This window comes from Manis pentadactyla, chromosome 10 (assembly GCF_030020395.1).
Source record: "Manis pentadactyla isolate mManPen7 chromosome 10, mManPen7.hap1, whole genome shotgun sequence".
Lineage (NCBI taxonomy): Eukaryota > Metazoa > Chordata > Mammalia > Pholidota > Manidae > Manis > Manis pentadactyla.
This window is the reverse complement of record NC_080028.1, coordinates 9,904,518-9,922,259: the sequence shown is the minus strand read 5'-3', so window position 1 is coordinate 9,922,259 and position 17,742 is coordinate 9,904,518. Positions and strand designations below refer to the sequence as shown.

The 17,742-nt window shown below is 49.3% G+C and overlaps 2 protein-coding genes across 5 annotated transcripts; one reads left to right on the top strand and one right to left on the bottom strand.

The window, feature by feature from the left end:
• Positions 1-1,374: 1,374 nt before the first annotated feature.
• On the bottom strand, positions 1,375-5,833 carry C10H22orf23 (chromosome 10 C22orf23 homolog). 2 transcript variants are annotated; one of them, XM_036891018.2, is made up of 7 exons: positions 5,565-5,833; positions 5,259-5,370; positions 4,383-4,445; positions 2,825-3,007; positions 1,995-2,126; positions 1,672-1,772; positions 1,375-1,511 (listed from the first exon to the last, which is right to left on the bottom strand). In XM_036891018.2, the coding sequence occupies exons 2-7, from the start codon at positions 5,359-5,361 to the stop codon at positions 1,440-1,442; spliced, it is 654 nt and encodes a 217-aa protein (XP_036746913.2). In that variant the 5' UTR covers positions 5,362-5,370; positions 5,565-5,833; the 3' UTR covers positions 1,375-1,439. The 2 variants fall into 2 exon arrangements, with proteins under 2 accessions (XP_036746913.2, XP_036746915.2); XM_036891020.2 differs by having other exon boundaries at positions 5,255-5,796.
• Positions 5,834-5,892: 59 nt separating this feature from the next.
• POLR2F (RNA polymerase II, I and III subunit F) lies at positions 5,893-15,773 on the top strand. 3 transcript variants are annotated; one of them, XM_057486381.1, is made up of 5 exons: positions 5,893-6,036; positions 8,108-8,177; positions 10,814-10,944; positions 15,027-15,098; positions 15,472-15,773. In XM_057486381.1, exons 1-5 carry the CDS (start codon positions 6,017-6,019, stop codon positions 15,647-15,649), a joined length of 471 nt encoding a protein of 156 aa, XP_057342364.1. In that variant the 5' UTR covers positions 5,893-6,016; the 3' UTR covers positions 15,650-15,773. The 3 variants fall into 3 exon arrangements, with proteins under 3 accessions (XP_057342364.1, XP_057342365.1, XP_036746917.1); XM_057486382.1 differs by lacking the exon at positions 15,472-15,773 and adding an exon at positions 15,345-15,408 and having other exon boundaries at positions 5,896-6,036; XM_036891022.2 differs by having other exon boundaries at positions 5,900-6,036; positions 15,596-15,773.
• Positions 15,774-17,742: the final 1,969 nt, after the last annotated feature.

Here is a 17,742-nt window from a genome sequence, read left to right as displayed (position 1 = left end):
TTTGTAAATGTTGGCAACTAATCTGCTATAAATCAAGGGTGGGCTGGAAGTATGCTGGGGTTCTCCGGTGTGCTGCCTCGGGCCATGTGGGGGGGCCTTGGAGGCAGAGGACGGCTGTCCGAGTCACGCTGCGCCCTCTGCCCTCAGGTTCTGGGGACAGGCTTCTCATGGAGTGTTCCTGATCAGGCCCGTGATCTGGCCTTCTCTGCTCATCTGTTTGAGGCTGTAGGGCTGTGTTTATTCTGCAAACCAAAACTTGGGTCATGTGGCCTATAGGATTATATTGGTTGAAATTTCCAAAATATTTTGATTTACGGGGGCAGGAAAATGACAGAATACCAGAGCACAGAGGGCTCATGGCTGTCAGAAGACATGGGGAGCGCTGTGTGCCAGGCCCAGGGTCTGGTCTTGCGGCCACATGTCTCCTCGGCAGCCCTTCGCCACGGGGCCTCGCAGACGAGCAGTCAGAGCTGAGGCTGTGGTGTTGCCCAAGCCCAGGAGCGCAGGCTGGGGCTGGAACTGCAAAGCCAGGGCTCTTTCCGTCTGGATGCCCCCTACCCTCTGTGTTTCTTTCTGTGGGTTGTGGGTTCAGTGGAGAGACTGAAAGCTAACTTTTAATCCTGAGTAGTCTTACCAGTTGAATGACCTTGGTTATGGTGTCTTAGTGAGCCTTAGTTTATGCAGGGGTAAGGAACCATCACAGGGCTTTACTGAGAGAATTAACAGAGAGTGAAATTCAGGGCCTGGCCAAGGGGTACTCAGAAGTGTTGGTTCCTATATCCACTTGAATATGCAAACAGCTAGAAACCATCTGTGCTTGAAAAATTCTAACTCTTTGAACAAATAAGCCTTATCCCTCTAAAAACAAAACAGTGTATGTAATGATTACATTAAATGTGTCTTACTGGCCAATTAATCATAGTGGTTAAATATTTGCCCAAGGCTGTAAGAAGTCAAATAAGTAGGCCTTAAGACAGGGAGGGAGAAAGGAATCATATTCATTCTGAAGTTCAGAAAAATAAATGTGCAGTGCACACGGGGTGGAGGTGGGTGTGGAGGTTCCTGCTAGATGCCCTCAGACACTTGCCCAGGACTTGCACCTTGCTTTCCCTGTGCATGGGGCTCTTTCCCCAGGAAGATTATAAAGTTGTGTGTGTGTGTGTGTGTGTGTGTGTGTGTGTGTGTGTGTAAGTGACGATCGGTGACTGTGAGTCTCAGAGGCTCAGCTGACCTGGGTCCCTGGGCAGTCTTGAGATGCAGTCCATTTTCTAGGGTGCTGTAATATGCCCAGGGTGCCCTAGGCTAGGGCAGTGCCGTGTGATCATTTGATGTGGCTGAAGGCCAGGATGGGTGGGCTGACCTGGGGATGACCCTGCTTGGCAAAGGGGTGGGCTTCAGTGGCCAGGTGGGGCTATCCTGTCCTTGTCCCTGGAGAGAGATTAAGCGGTGGCAAGAGCCTTCCTAAGCTCCTCACTCCTCTTGTGGTCAATGTCTTCCATTTCCCGTAGTTTCTGCAAAGGGCATCAGGGAAAGCTGGGTATCAGGGTATGAACTTGGGCCACCACCGATGTGAGGCCAGAGCTGGACTCCTGAAACTTCAACCACAGCTGACCCTTTCTACTCACTCTCCCAGGGGACCCATCCCCTCCGTCTTCCCTGTGCTTCCCCTACCTGGGAGATTTCAGCAAGGATGATTCCTCGGTATTGTCTGCCCTGTCCTAGGGCCTCCATGTCAGTCAGGAACTCTTTCCTCTCCTGGATTTCCTTTATCACTGGACAGGGGAGGAGGGCCGTCAGTGTGCAGGGCAGTGGGTGCTATCAGGCTCCTGGGAGGGGCAGCAGGGCTGGTGGGCTGCCTCTCTCGGGGACCGGAAGCAGTTCTGTGGTCAGAGAGTGTTTCTCACTCAGGGATCACCCCCCCACACACACACCAATTCCGGGCCCCCTCCACACACACTCCCCTCCCCAGCATGGTTGGCTGATCAGTGGTTTACGTTCTTCAAACCGGTCCGGCTCAGGGGCTGGGTCTTCCTGATACACAGGAGGCGGCTTTCTTTTCCATTTGTCTGGGTCCTTCCCAGTGGCAAAGATATTTTGGAGTCTTCGTTTTTCTTTCTCCATGTCTCCTGTAGGGCCCAGAAATAGCCTGATTAAGGTGTGAAGGGCACCCCCATTCACAGTCTGAATTCCCAATTGGTCATGCTTGCTCCAGGGTGCCTGGATAATAAGCCAGACAGGCCTTCTGAGACCCAGCACCTTCTACTCTGGGTGCTCCAGAGCTTGTCACGTCAAGATAGGCAGGAAGGGGAGGGGTTGAAAGAACCAGGAAGAGAGCTTTGTCAAAACGCACACACTGCTTAGCAAGGCTAAGGAAACTTAGTGGTTGCTACAGTGGCAGCCTGTGTGCAGAGCCTGTGTGGAGCTATAGGAAGGTCTGGGCCAAGAGTTATGTCAGAGGCCACGTAGGAAGGGAGACAAATGGCTCTATGAAGTAGTCTGGAGTGCAGAGAGCTCTGGATTCAAGGGACCATGTTAGCTTAAGGGAGCAGTGGCCATGAGACCTGACAGCAAACTTTCATCAGGAATTGGCAGAATCCAGTTAATTGTTAGAGTGCGAAAAAATTTTTAAAAGGATCTGACTGGTTTCCCCTGTGTCCTGAACACCTCCAAGCTAACGTGTGCCAAGGCCCAAGTGCATTAGTAAGCGGCATCAGAGTTTGACTAGATGTCTGCTCACTTGCTCTGCGGGCTGCCTGTCCCCACCCGCCTGCCCACTCATGGAGGGAGGTAGAAGAGGCACCTTAGTTAAAGCCCTGTCACTTACTGGTGGCTTGCGGCTCGAATGGCTCCCGGCTGTAGGCTCCGTTGGCTTGGCATGTGCTGGCAGGCCGGAGGTGGGACCGGGCTGCCAGGATGGGAGGCAAGCTGATGGCCGGGGCCGTCTGCTTGGAAGGCAAGACCCTCTGGCTGGATGTTGGGCTGCACTGTAAGGGCAGAGTGTCTCCTCCTGGGGAAGGAAGGTTTAGAGGTAGTGGGACCCACCTGGCCTTTTTTTTTTAATTTATAAAAGTTATACCTGCCTTTTACAAGTCAAACAGTACAGAAGAGTCTTCCCTTCTCCCCTTCAATCCCCACCCCCATTCCAAGCAATGGTAATAATTTGGTGGTCTAGTTCCATAATTTTTGATCCTATGCAAACATGTTAAAAAATATATGTGCATATATAAGATTTGTTTTTCAAACACGGTCACACTGTATTATATTCAGTAATAGACTTCACTTAACAATTTATCATGGACATCTTTCCAGATCACTCCATTTATATATAACTTATTTTTTTATAGCTGCATACTAGTTCTTAGAATGAATACATTATTCAACTAGTCTCATTTCAGAAATTTGGGCTGTTTACTTTAAAAAAGAATTTTTTTACTACAAACAATGCTGCAATAAACATCCTTGTGCATCAAGCCTCTTTAGGTGTTTTTATTTTCTACAGATGGATTCCTAAAACCTGCTTGGTCCACAGGCAGGGAGGGCACACCAATCCCTGCTACTCTCCATCTCAACTGCTTTGGCCCAGATCTGTGGCTATGACCACAGGCCAGCCAACTGTGTTATCTGGTTGACTGTCCCCTCCTCTCAATTGCCCTAAAGCTCAGCTCGGAGGAGCCCCACCATTTTGATCTGGCCGCTGTCTACCTCTTCTACTTTTCCAGCCTTGTATCACCCACCCAGCAAATATGTATTGAGCATCTACTCTGTGCCAGGCCCAGGACACTGGGGGTAAAGTGGTAAATAGGACAAAGCTCTGCCTTCCTGGCACTTACATTTGGGGTTGGAGGGTGTGGGTGATGACAAAATAAGTAAAATAGAGACTATGTTAGATAGCGACAGTGTAGGGATGGAGCACAGTATGACAGAGCAGGATTCAGAGTTTAAATAGGGTAGCCAGGGGAGGCTTATGAAGAGAGTAACATTTGAGAGAAGACTGAAAAGTGCTGAGGCCAGCTATGCAGATATTTGAGGGAAGACCATTCCAGGCAGGAGGAAGAGCTAGCGCAAAAAGGCCTGGAGGTGGCAATGTGCCTGAGTGTCTGATGAACAGCCAGGAGGCCAGGGTGCCAGGAATGAAGTGAGGAAGGGGGGACAGTGAAAGTAGAGGTCAGAAGTCAGGGAGGGCAAGTGCAGGGTTGTGTACTCATATGTTGTGCCAGGACTACTGTCGGGGGAAGAAACAATTCCCCAGGAGCAAGGGTCAGAAATACTATTCAGTTTTTTGGTCTTTTTAAGTGAGGTTCCCAGCCCCTTGATATGGAGGAGCATTAAAAACGTCTTCCAGAATTCCTCCGCCTGGGAGAGCTCCAAGCACTGCCTCTTACTTTTCATGGAGTCCATGATGTGGCGCTGTTGGAAGTTAGTCAGTTTGGATTCCTTCATCATCACTGCAAGATAAAGCACTTCTGTGATACTTTCCTCTCATGCTACTCGAATGTGAAGTCGTATCATGTCCTAACCCTAACCCCATTCTGCGCCTGAGCACTCCTCTGCCTTTCCTGCTTCATTTTTTTTCTATAGGACTGATCCCCATCTAAAGTCTATATATTTCACGTACTTAGTACTTTTACCCTCCTACTAGAATATTAGCTCCATGAGAGCAAGAAGTTTTGCTGTTTTTCTTTTTTCTACTGCTGTACCCCCAGACTTAGAACAATGTCCAAAGCACATTAAGTCAGTTAAAACTTTTTGTTGTTAATTGAGTGAATGAATAAATGAGCAAATATTTCATTAAGCATGTGCCAAGGGCTGGTGCTATAGTTGTGAGACAAAACAGGCACAATCCCTGCCCTGATGGAGTTCACGATGTACAGGGGTAGATAGATATCAATCCAATGGGAGACAACTAAATATCTGACTCAGGTTGCACTAAGCCCATTGAAGGAAAAGGTATTTGGTAGTGTGAAGGCACGTAACAGTTCCACTGTGGTGATGGTGGGTATGGGGGAAGATAAGGTTTCCCTGGGGAAACTGAAAGCGTGATCTATGGGATGAACACGAGTTCACTACTTTAAAATTCTTAGTTCTTTGACTTTTGACCTCTTGCAAGGTGTAGGACCCCCGAACCTTTCTGAATCCCACGCTTTTTTTCCTGTAAAATGAAAATAGCAATTGCTAAGTCACAGGTCCTGTAAGGGAGAACCTAGTTACAGAAGGTAACTGTTACCACCGTTCTTCTCCTGCCCTTTGAACGCACCGACCTTTGAGCAGCTCGCAAGTCCCTGGGGTGTAAGCGGCTGGCTTTCGGCAGCGCCAGAACCCCGTTCCTTTGGCCACTGCTTTCACCCTCTCCTGGGAAGCCATGGACGGACCCTGAGGAGAGTAGAACGAATGACACACTCTCTGTGTCCCAGGTCCAATCTCTGCTCTCGTACCTCCCCAACACCATCCAAAGTCTGGGAGCGGAGTGGGGCCGCAGGAGAATCGTGGTGTCGCCCGTCAGTTGTGACAGTGCCGATCTTCCTACCCTGAACAGAAACGCAGGCGAACGGAGACCTCATCCTTACCCGGTTGCCTGCGGCAGGAAATCCTCCTTTGGAGAAAGGGGGCACTAGGATAGCCGTGGTCACGACAGTGCCCGTTGGCCCAAATTGAAACTTCACCCTAAAGTAAGACCCCGGCTGCGTGCTCCCCTCCCTACAGAGAGCGGCTGCTGGGCTCCGGAGATTGTAACCACGGCTCTGCAGCAGCTCCACGCCAAGGCCCCGCAGAATACTGTACTTTAAAGAGATCTCGGGGACCAGACCTCAGCATGCCGCGCTGGCTACCATGGTAACGAGCACAAGCCTCTTGACGCGTGCGCACAGCTACAGTACGGGCCTGCCTCCCGGAAGTGCTTTCCTCTGGGTCACAGCGCAGGCGCATAGGATGCGTGGCGCCGCGCGAGGTGTAGTGTATCGCCTCCGGCATCTCCTCGCGGCTCTGCGGAGCTGCGCAGGGTCTCCGCGGCGTGGGCGTCATGTCAGACAACGAAGACAAGTGAGTGCGGGGACGGAGCGGCCCTAACGGGGCCTCGGAAGGGGCGCGTGAAGCGGAACCCTGGGTTCAGGGAGGCTGAGGAGCCAGGCGTCAAGAGGCAGTGTCCGAGGGGAACTCGGTGCCCGCGGAGGAGGAGAAGGGAAGGGCGGGGAACCAGGAGCATAGCCCGGGCCGGAGGCTTGGCACAGGAAGACCAGGCTCGAGAGTCCGGAGAGATTCGGTGAGAAAGGTCTTCGGTGAACTACCGAGTCGGGCTCTGTGTCTTGTAATGGGAATATTGAGCTGAATTAGATTTAGTTCCTGCTCTCCACGTGGCTCCCTTTCTAGAAGAGGGGACGGGCCCATAAACAGATGATACGGGGTCGTGTGAAATTACCTAGTAGAAGAAGCCCAGAGGAGGGTCTGGCGAGACTCCGAGGTGATAAAGGTCAGGAAGGGCTGCAGTGATCTAGGTGAGAGAAGGTAATGGCTTGGATGGGAGTGGTAGTAGTAGGGATGGTGAGAAGTGGTTTCTTTTTTTTCACCTTAACACTTTATTTAATAAGCAATGTTGAAAAAAATATTACAGTGAACATCTGTATATGTACCACCTGGATTTGGCCATTAACATTTTATTCTCCTAGCTTACCATATATCTATCCATATAGCCATTTCTCTCTCCATCCATCAATCCATCCTGTTGTGTTCTGACACATTTCAAATGCAGACATTCTTTAACTCACCCTAAAGTACATCAGTATATCATTAATTAGAGTCCAATATTTGTTTGCATTTTTTCTTTTGTTATTTACATGCAATGTATGAGCTTACAAATCTCAAATGTACATTGAGTTTTGACAACTGCATCCACCTGCGTAACCCAAACCTTTATCAAGATGCAGAACATTATGGTCACTCCAGAAAGTTCCCTCTTGCTCCTTCCCAGTCAGTCCCTGATACATACACACAATCCACACCATTTTGTCATTCGCTTTTCACTTATCCTCATAGTAAAATCAACGCTGTGCTGCTTCCTAGCCTTTGTTGTAATTCATTCTTCTCTTCACTCATTTTATTCTTTAGTCACCCAGGGTCCGCTCTGTCCCATGCATTGGGGATGTGAACCCATATGTACGGTATATAAGGGTTCCAGAGCCAGGTTGTTGGAGTTTGAATCCCAGGTCCAGAGTTTTCTAGGGCAGGCCACCTAACCTCTCTGAGTTTCACTTTCCTGACCTGTAGGCTGAGGATGGTGACAGCCACATGAGAAGTGGTTTTGAATTCTGGTTTATTTTGAAGCTAGAGCCAAAAAGATTCCCTGATGTGTGGTGTTGGAGGAGAGGTCTGTTCTGAAGATAAAAATAGTGGAGTCATCAGCATAAATATATTAGTCAAAACTAGAAACAGGTGAGATCATCAGGAGAGTGTCTGTAGAAAAGAGGAGATGACTGGTGTTAGAGCATTCCAACACTGAATGCTTGGTGGAAGAGAGGAGCAACCAGCATAGGAAGCCGAGAAGGAGCAGCCAGTGAGGTGGGGAACACCCAGAGAGTGAGGTGTCCTTGCATTCAAGTGAGGAGAGTGTACTGAGCGGGAGGGAGCGGTCTAGTGTGCCAACTGATAGATAAAGCTGAGTGAGAAGTATTGTCCATTGGATTTAACAATGTGGCAATCGTTAATGAACTTGAAAAGAGTCGTTTTGATGGAGCTGTGGGAGTGAAAGTTGTTGGAGGAGATTATGACAAATTGGAGACAGTGAAGAGGGACAACTTTTTCATGAATTTTGCTCCAAGAGGAGTTTAGAAATAAGGAGGTAAAAGAGAAGTAAGTTTTGTTTTCTAAGATGAGGACATAACTACACGTTTGTATGCTGATGGGAATGAGCCGGTAGAGAGGGAAACAGTGACGAGTCCTAGCAAAATTTGGCGGCTGATGGGATAAGGCTGAAGGAGTAAAATGGAATGAGTTTAATTCACTCATTAAGGAGATATTTATTGAACACCTCCTATGGCGTTTCAGATGAGACAGATCTCTGCCCTCTTTGATTCTGTTAAGTGATGCTCTAACTAATTGGCCTCTTCGTCTTGTACAGTTTTGATGGTGACGACTTTGATGATGTGGAGGAGGATGAAGGACTAGGTGACTTGGAGAATGCCGAGGAGGTCAGTATTTAGCTGTGGGCTCCCTTCTGCAGCCCAAGCTGCCTGCTGATGATAATTGCCTGAATGCGTCTACCTCCTGTTTGGTCAGGGCCCTGCCAGGCATCCCCAGTTAGAGGGAGCAGTGTTCCAGTCCTGGATAGTGAAAAAGTCCTACAGGGTGGGCCTGAAGGCTTTTGTCTATTTGGTCCACATCCCATGGCTTCTGGGGCGTTCTGTTCACTGATGGGTGAAATAGAGCCTTCATTCATTCAGCAAACATCTGTTGAATGTTTATTATTTGCTAGGCGCTCTGTGGGCTGGGGCTATGTAAGGAGCAAGGGGGACAGGTAAGGGCCCAGATGAGATAGGATTTTGTAGCCTGAAGGTGACCAGAAACCATTGACCAGTGATGAGCCAGGGAGTGGCATGATCCAGTTTACACTTTAGAAAGAGTATTCTGGCCTCAGTGAGAGCATACTGGGGAGGAGCCAGAGCAAAGGAGAGAGACCAGTTAGGAAGCTCCCACGCCTCCATCCAGGGGAGAGCCCTGGAGCTTGGGCTTGGGTGCTGGCACTGTAGGTGATGAGGAATCAGATGAAAGAGACTTTGGTGGATTGGTTACAGGGCTGAGGTGAGGCAGTGGGAGATGACAAAGATGACTCCCAGCTTGCTGGCTTAAGCAACTAGGCGGATGAGTTACTAACTTAGTGAATAAGTAGGGCTTTCTGTCCTGTGTGACTGATAGAGGAAGAAGTGCTTCATATCTCCTGGAAAGAGAGTGACCTCTCAGTTTTTTTAGGTTAGGAAGCTGAAGCCCTCTTTTTTTGATTTCCTCTCTCAGCGTGGCCCTCAGGCACCAGTCACTAAGTCAGAAGCCTTCTCCATGCTTCTGGTCCCCCACCATCCCGGCCTCCTGGTTCTGCCTCTTCCATGTGGGTCACCTCGATTCTGTTCCCCCTTCCTTAGGGCCTCAGCCTGGTTTAGATCCCATACTGCAGAACTTGGGTTACTGGTTTTCCTGCCTTCATTCTTGCTCCAGTCTGCTCTGTTTGCCATTCTGCTGCCAGAGTCGTTTCTTACCTGCCCACATGGTTGATTACTGCTCGTCTTCCTAAGTGGTCTCATCCCTGCCCCCCACCAGCCGTCCACCCCTCAAAGAATATTCTCCGTAGAACATTTGTAGAGAGACTTAAATTTTAACAAATTGTGTCTCTTCTCTGCTCAGAACCCTGATCTGGTGGCTTCCCATATCACACAGAGGAACTGCAAAAAGATGTACGAGGTCCTTCATGATCTGGCCACCTGCTTCCTCTGTGGCCTTACCTCTTCCTGCTGTCCCTGTTATGCCAGGCAGACTCTTGCCTAGCCCTTTGATCATGCTGATCCCTCTTCCAGGACTGCTTTTCTCTTAAATATGCAGATGACCTACCCCTCACCTCCTTCAGGTCTTTGTCCAAGTGTCACTTCAGTGAGGCCTTCTGTGACCATCCTATTTAATTGTAGCACCCTCCCTTCCAGTACTAATATCCTGGGACTCCCTGTCTTTTTTCTCTGTTTTTATCTTTATTTTTATTTATTCATTTATTTTCCTTCTCTGTTTTTATACTAGATGTTTTACTTACTAATACTGTTTGTTGTTTATCTCTTCTCAGTGTAATGTAAGCTCTATAGGGGAAGTGTCTGTTTTACTCCTCTGTCTCAAGTGCAGAGTGCTGTCTGACAGTAAACACTCCGTAAATATTTGTTAACTTAATTTGTTATGTATTACAGACTATTCCTCTGCCTAAAGCCCTATATGCACCTTTTGCTCTAATCATACTTCACAATGAGTTGTCCAAACCTAGTACATTCTCTCCCACCCCTGTGCCTTTGCACATGCACCTCAACCTGCCTAGAGGGCACCTCACTCCCTCATTGGCTGGGCAGCTCCTACCCGTCCCTCTAGAGTAGCTCCTGCCTCAGCTTTGGACAGCCTTTCTAAGCCCCAGTGTTTGAATTAGGTGTCCTCACACCTTACTGTTAACTTTGTCACACACTTGCATACCTTCATAGCACCTACTCTTTTTTTTCACTCTTGTCCACTCCCAAAATGTGAATTCTTAAAGAGCAGACACTCTTAGCTTCCTATCTCAGCACTTACTATGATGTTTGGCATATGACAGATGTTTAATACGTAATTGTTAAATATATGAATATATGTGAATGTGTATATTCCTGCCTTCACTTTGACTTTTTAGCCTCTTGACCCATTGACTCAGTTACCCTATCTGAACAGTGGGGTGCTTGTTTCTCGCATCTTGCTTAGGGTGATCTCAAGGACTAATTTGTGTAGGGCCAGTGTTGTGGGACTGCCTCATCTCCAGGCCCACTGCTGCTTCCTTCTGGATGAGGCAGCTGGCTGTGGAAGCCCAGTCATGGTTCTTCTCTTTTTCTAGATCGGAGGCTTTGGCCAAGTTAGCCAACTCTCCAAGCCTCTAAAATGGGCACTGTAATCCTCATCTCCTAAGGTTATTGTGGGATCCCATGAGGTGTTAGGATGGTCACAGGGGTGCTGGCATGCAGTTAAGGTAGTGCTAGTATACTCATGGTCATCTTCCTTCTCCCCTCCCCCCAAAAATGCACCTGAGACTTTCCCTCTTTTCTGTCTTGGTGTCCAGGAGGGCCAGGAGAATGTTGAGATCCTCCCCTCTGGAGAGCGACCGCAGGCCAACCAGAAGCGAATCACCACACCATACATGACCAAATATGAGCGAGCCCGTGTGCTGGGCACCAGAGCTCTCCAGATTGCGTGAGTGTTTTTCCTTCACAGTCTTACCCATCACTCAGACCACAGTGAGCCTCCAAGCTATTGATGGGGCCCAGCCTGGCACCTGAAAACAAACCCTCTCTGCTCTTACATGCTAAACGGGTGGTTCTGTCCATGTGTCAGGCACTGTGCTAGGCCCTTGCCCTCAGGGTGTTCGTGTTCTAATAGGAGAAATAGGACATGAGCCTCTGAGGAGCCGGGAGCCAAATAGCAAACAGTACAGTAGAAAAACAATAAAAGTGCAGAACTTGATTGCCTGTCAGGTTAGTGAAACAAAAAAAAAAAGTGAATTCAGAAAGCCCTAGACTATGGTGGGCTGGTTAGCCAGGGGGTGCTGTGGCGGCATCTGTCGGGCTTAAAGTAGTTCTTGACTTAAGGTAAACTGGCCTCCCCAGTGGGGAAGGCCCTTCATAGAGGGGCCGTGCTGGAGATGTGAGAGCACAGAGCAGTGGTGGGATTCTGGGGACTTGAATATTAGCAACCTTTCCTTTCTGTCCCACGTTTGGAGCCAGTTGAAGAACAACCAGATTCCAAAGATAGCGTGGACAGGTGGAGATCAAAACGTCCAATAACTGAATATCCACCCTGTCAGCCTCAGACCTTGCGGCTTCCAGAGGCTACAGGGGCAAGCACCCCCACTGAGGCTGTGGCCATGGGTCTCAAGGCACCCTCTCTGCAGACAGGTGCTTTGGGAAAGCAGGGGCTCTCGAAGAGGCTGGGCCACAGATGCCTGCTTCTCCCTAGCCTATCAGATAAATTATTCCCCCCTAGGGATGATTGATTGAGGGAATAGAAAGAGGACAGATGTGTTATTGCTGCTCTAACAGAACCTCCTCCCCAGGGAAATGAGCCTGAGGAAATGAGCCCTGACCCCAGACTTCTTACAAGCTGGTGTGGGAAGTGGTGGATATCCAGAGAAGGGGTGTTTCAAGTAGGAAATAGTGGAAAATAGGCCAGAAAGAAAAGCTGAGGCCAGGTTTGTGGAGTCATGCATGCTGGAGGAACAGTGAAAACACCTCGTTTTCAAATGGCATTATACTTGATCTCCTCCAGTCCTATGGGGTAAAGATGACCATCGTGTCCACCTTGAACAGGGTTTTAGGGGGAGGAGGGGCAACATTGTTCCTCACTTACTCTATTCCATAGCAGTAGACCTCTTACCGGCCTGGTTGCACTCCTTTCTGGTCTGAGTGAAATCGGAGCTGTACTCAGCATTATAATTTTGCTATCTCTGGAGTCAGGATCCTCTAGGTCTGCACCATCAGCTATGGTAGCTACTAGCTACATGTGACCATTTAAATTAAGTAAATTAAATGTTTGGTTTTCCATCTCTTTAACCATGTTTCAAGTGCTCAATAAGCCACATGTGGCCAGTGACTCTAGAAATGGATAGTGCAGACAGAGGGCAGTTCTTTAGTTGCACAGCATTTTAGTGGGCAGTGCTTGTCTATGCTAAAAACGATCCAGCAAAAAAACTAATTCATAAGTTATTTTTCAAACATACAGACTGTATGCAAGTTAAAAGTCTTTCTCTGTTGAGTAAGATACTGTATTTGTACCTTCTGGGTATGTAAAGATGGTCACAGCCATGATCCTCCGGTCCTACAGGTGTTTACAGGTGGTGGGGGACAGGGACCTATTCACAAATATCCAGAATCCAAGGCAAATGTTAAGTGGTGCTTTACAAAGTATACAAGAAAGAAGAGAAGGGAGTATTTATAGGGGTGACTGGGAAAAACTCCATGAAGGAATTGGAATTCAAGTGGGAAGGGAGGGTATCCCGGGGGTCAGAAATAGCACAAGGAAGGGCAAGCAAATGTAGATATTGGTGAGGCATGGAAGAGCTTGGGGTACAAGACTGAAAAAGATGTCACTAGTGCCTTGAATGACAAGTTCAGAAGACTGGCATGCATTTGGTAGGCAGTGTGGAACACTTAAAAATTTGGAACTAAACATTCAGAACACTTCCAAGTCCCAGCATCCTGCTCCTCTGTGGAAGAGAGGCTTGGCTCGACACAGTTGGGTCTATAGTGCTCCTTCTGATTAAACGCTAGGATGCTATCTGCAGTTCCCCGCCTCCTGTAACCACTTAGACAGCCAGGGCTGAATCTCATCCCCAGCACAAGGTGTACCACCTTGCACTTAATAGGTGCCGAAGAAACATTTCTTGGATAGATTTTGGATAGTCTCACTCCAATTCATTGGCACCACCTGGAGGCTGATGTTTACTATAGCTGCTTCCTAAGGATCATTGCCGAGTTCCTTTGTGGAGTCTTTGGTGGGAGATAAATGAACTAAGGACGCACTGCCATGCTTTGCACATTACATGCACATATTAGGTTGGATAAATAAGTACTCTTGAATTATTTATATCCTGAGAGAAATAAGGCATATGCACATCATGAAAAGCATTTTGCTGCATTTTTTAAAGCTTTATGTTTATTGAGAGAGGATATAGGGAAAGTTAAACTCTTGGTCTCTGCCCTTGGGAACTGTCCAGGCTTTTGTGAGTAATGTGAATCAAAATAGTTAATAAAATTAGTAGGTGATATTGTGTAAACTGGTGGCTGTCAGACTGGCTGATTATCACCGGGGGAACTCTGCAAATGTAGATTCTCAGGCTCTTCCACTGGAGATTCTACTCAGAGGGTCTGAGGCAGAACCTGGGAACCTATATTTTTTGCATGCTTTCCAGTAATTCTGATGATTATCAGGTTTGGATCCATTAGTGTAAACTTGAGCTGGAATCCTTAAAAGTGGCTTCCTAGAGGCGGTGGGCCTAGAATTGGCGTTCCCCCTGTTTGTCTTTAGAGCTCCTGCTGTGGGCCAGGCATCATGCTGGGCCATGTGGTTGTGGTCTAATGTGGAGGTTCTCAAACAAGTAGTCACAATACTGTGAGATTTAGAATATGTAAATGGAGTCAGGGCACTGAGGATCAACAGGTGATTTCCAGAGTAGAGACCTTTGAGGTCTCTTGCAGGCTTGTACAGAGACGACGAGTTTATAAGAGGATGCAGAAGGGACATAACAGTATGACCTGGGAGCTGTAGGACTTGGTATGGTGGAAATGTGGGATAAATAAAGGTAGGTAGCGTGAGAAGGTGCTAGAAAGGTGAGCAGGGGCCAGACTGAGTTCTGCCTGGAGCTGTGGGGTATGTGGAAGGGCTGTACGCAGGAGAGTACCTGACCACAGGCCCTGTGTGGAGGCTGGAAGAGCAGGAACCCTGAGGGGTGTTGCTAGTTGCTAGGGGAGGAAAATGAGGTGGCTGGGCCCTGGGTAGGACTGGGGTTGGGTGGGGGGTGTGGACTGGAACAATCAAAAAGGTGAGCCTTTGCCTGTGCTGTTCCTTTGTGCTGGAATACTCTGCCGTGGTGGCCTGGCTTGGAGTCTGTGATTGGCCCTGGAGAACGTCCTTGGCATGGCAAATGACATATGGCCAAGTGATGAAAGCATATGCTTGTCCCTTTGGCAGAACTTTTCTTAAGTTCACAGATCTTCAGTTTATTAATGGGAGGTATTATAACACAGTAGGTGGGAGCATGCAGAGTTCAAATCATGGCTCTGCTGCTTACTGGCTGTGTAACTTTGGACATGTTACTGACCTGTCTGTGCTGGTTTCCTTATCAGTCAAATGGAAGTTAACAATAGTACTCGCCTCAAATGAGATAATCTATGTGAAGAGCTGAGAACAGCGTATGGTACTTAGTGAGTCTTTGCTTGTTAGCCAGTAGTGTTTTGGCGTCATTATTTTGTAGGTGAGGCAGGGCTTTTTGTCTCAATTTTCCAATGAGAATACTGAGATTCGGAGAGAAATTCATTGTCTTTGGGGGCAAAATTTGAATGCAGTCTACTGACTTCCATTCACGTACCCTCATTGTGGCAGTGTCCCTGCACCATTGCTCCCCATCTAACATGCCTGCCTACCTTTCTAGGTGAGGTGACCTTTCTAGGTGAGGACTGGGATGCCAATCTGGTCCTCTTTGTGAAGTGAGTCCGCTGGTTCCTGCTGGGCCCTTCTCCTTGTGTTGTAGTCTCCCCAAATACCTGTTCCTGTACCTACAGGATGTGTGCCCCCGTGATGGTGGAGTTGGAGGGGGAGACAGATCCCTTGCTCATCGCCATGAAAGAGCTCAAGTAAGTTGCCCAGACCCTGGTTCACTGCTCCAGAGCCCTGGGAGGGGCATCCAATGGGTTCCCTGTAGCACGCCCTCCCCTCCGCTTCCCTGGCTGGGGAGGTGTGGTTCTTGTTCCCATAGATCCTTAGTTTAGGAGTCAGCCCGCAAGGGAGGAGGGAGGGGGAGGAAGGGGCAGGCAAAGCGGGAGGACATGGATGAGCACAAACCTCCCCTGCCCATCAGAATTTCTCTGTTCCTGCTGCAGTTGGCCTTGCCAGTATCCCTCCATTCTTGCCCTCCCCCCTCAACCATGAGAGGGCAGAGCCTTCCCAGAACTGCTGTCCCACGGTCAGGGGTAGGAACTTTCTTTTTATTATAATTTCTTTCTACAGAGTGCATTCCCAAGAGGATGCTCCTAAGACTTCTCTTTCTTGCATTCTGCACACAATCTGTCCCTTTAGCAGTGGAGCTGGAGTCACCAGCCTTCATGTACTTGTGACTTCTCCCCTGCCACAGGGCCCGAAAGATCCCCATCATCATTCGCCGCTACCTGCCAGATGGGAGCTATGAAGACTGGGGGGTGGACGAGCTCATCATCACTGACTGAGCTGCAGTCATCTTCCTGACTGGGCCTCATCCCCAGGGTCTATTCTCATATTCTTTATACATGTAAATAATAAACTGTTAAGCCTTCCCACCCTCTCTGCCTCCAGCCATCTGTGATGCCCACCTGCTGCTTCCTGGAGGGTGCACCCATCCCAGTGGTCCGGTGACTGTCAGCTCTTTAAGAGGCACCAGGGGCCCTTACTCCCTGTGGATCCCCCACATCCCTCCCTCCATCACCATGCTCCCCAGAGCGAGGGCTGAGGGAGACACCTCAGCTGCCTTCCCAGCAGACAGACGAGCCTTTGTGCCCAGGGAGCTGGTTGCCACGGAAACCCCCAATTTCCTTTCCAGTGGGGACTGGCTGCAGGGGCTTCTCCCTTCTCAGGAGTATCACAGAGCAGGTCTCATCAAGCCACCCATTGTTTCCTAAGGACCTGCCTCTAGCTTCTTATCATGGGCTCGGATCCCCTTTCAGGAGTCAGTGCCCCAGCAGGAAGCTTGGGGATGCAGTGATCTGCCCTCCCCAGGCAGAGCCCTGCCGGGCAAGTCAGCAGCTGGAGCAAGGACCAAGCACCTGCCCACCCCTTCCCCTCTTGGTCCCCACTCCTTAGGCCACTGCCCATCCCTCTTGGCTGTGGCCTGCCTCCAGTCTGCCACACCCATACCCTTCCTTCCCAGCCTCTGGAAGATGTCCTTTCTCTTCTAGGTGGGGCCTGGGATCCTCTGAGGTCTTGACTGGATGGGTGCTGGGAGGACAGTGGGCAGGGAAGCAGGGCTCCTGAGTTCAAGATGAGGCATTAAATCAGGACTGGAGCTCCCCTTCCTCTGCCCTAGGTTCTGGTGGGTCCTGTTCTCTTCCCTCTGCTTACCCAATCTGCAGTAAGGCCAGTTACACTGGTTACTCTGTCCCTCTGGGGGACAGGGAGAGGGTGTGTACTGCCTCCAATAGAGTAGAGGGAAAATTGGCTCCCAGAATATTCCAGCCTTGACCTCCATTCTGCTGCCAGCTCCCCTTCCAGGAAGAGGAGGAGCCAGGCTTGCCTGACCTCTGCAAAAGGCAGGGCCCCTGGAGGGTGGGTACACCCTGGGTAGCGGGAAAGTGATGAGCATCCCCGCAAGCCGGAGGGTGTTTGATGTTATGGAGAAGGGTTAATTCAGGGCGCAGTGGACTTTGCACCCCCTTCCACCTTCTTCCAAGCCTGTGGAATCCTTTAATCAAGTTGGGTGCTGAAATTTCAGCTCTGAAATGCCGCCTTTGTGCTGGCATCCAGGCGGCCGCCCCAGAGTGCGGGGGTCACTTTCTGGGCCTTGTTTCTCTAAATGGCCTCTTTGTTCCTGCTGCGCTGCTCAGTATCAGATGTGATTAAAGGGAGATGAGGTTTGGGCGGGGGAAGAGAGAAAGGACTGGTAGAAGGAATAGGGGGTTAACCCTTAGGGGATAGGGTGTAGGGAAGATGGAGAAGGGTGTTTTGCCTCCCCCCCTTCCCTTCCCATTCTGTTCTTTTGGGGAGTCAGTCCCTTGCTACTCATCTGGCCACACCTGGGCATAGTCTCTTGAACCCTCTCCAGAAACACCTGGCCCCTTCTCTCTTGACACGTGGAGCTGCTTCCTCACTGAGGCCCGAGCACATCCGGAACCTGAGGTCTCAGGGATGAGCACAGGCCAGGTCTTCAGACTTCTTGGGGTCGGGGCCGCTCCCCATCTCCCGTATTCCCAGTGATTCCCAGAGTGGATCTCAGGAGACGGGGGGTGGCAGTTTCGTCTTCCTGGTGTAGCCCTTCCCCTCTGCCCTGCTGGCTCCATGTCCACAGCCCCACTGAGAGCGGGAGCTGGGAACAGACTGGAAATGCACTAGTGCCCTGCTTTTCAGTAGGGGACAGGGCGAGTTGTGAAAATGATGAGCACATAGAGTTAGTTGATTGACTCCTAACAAAGTTCTATAGTAGGTTATTGCATATTTGAAAACACTTAGATAATAAAGAGGAGACCCAGGAGTTAGTACAGGGTTTCTAAGAATATCACCAGATGAACCAAATTTGTTTTTTTCAGTGGTTAC

What these genes read in the sequence shown, in the direction of transcription:
- C10H22orf23 (XM_036891018.2), bottom strand. Translation starts at nt 5,361, where the DNA reads ATGGCTTCCCAGGAGAGGGTGAAAGCAGTGGCCAAAGGAACGGGGTTC. An exon ending in ATTCGAGCCGCAAGCCACCA is followed by an intron (nt 2,127 to 2,824) that starts GTAAGTGACAGG and finishes TGGGCCCTACAG; the next exon opens with GAGACATGGAGAAAGAAAAA. An exon ending in TCCTTGCTGAAATCTCCCAG is followed by an intron (nt 1,512 to 1,671) that starts GTAGGGGAAGCA and finishes TGCCCTTTGCAG; the next exon opens with AAACTACGGGAAATGGAAGA.
- POLR2F (XM_057486381.1), top strand. Translation starts at nt 6,017, where the DNA reads ATGTCAGACAACGAAGACAA. An exon ending in ATGTCAGACAACGAAGACAA is followed by an intron (nt 6,037 to 8,107) that starts GTGAGTGCGGGG and finishes CGTCTTGTACAG; the next exon opens with TTTTGATGGTGACGACTTTG. An exon ending in ACCAGAGCTCTCCAGATTGC is followed by an intron (nt 10,945 to 15,026) that starts GTGAGTGTTTTT and finishes CTGTACCTACAG; the next exon opens with GATGTGTGCCCCCGTGATGG.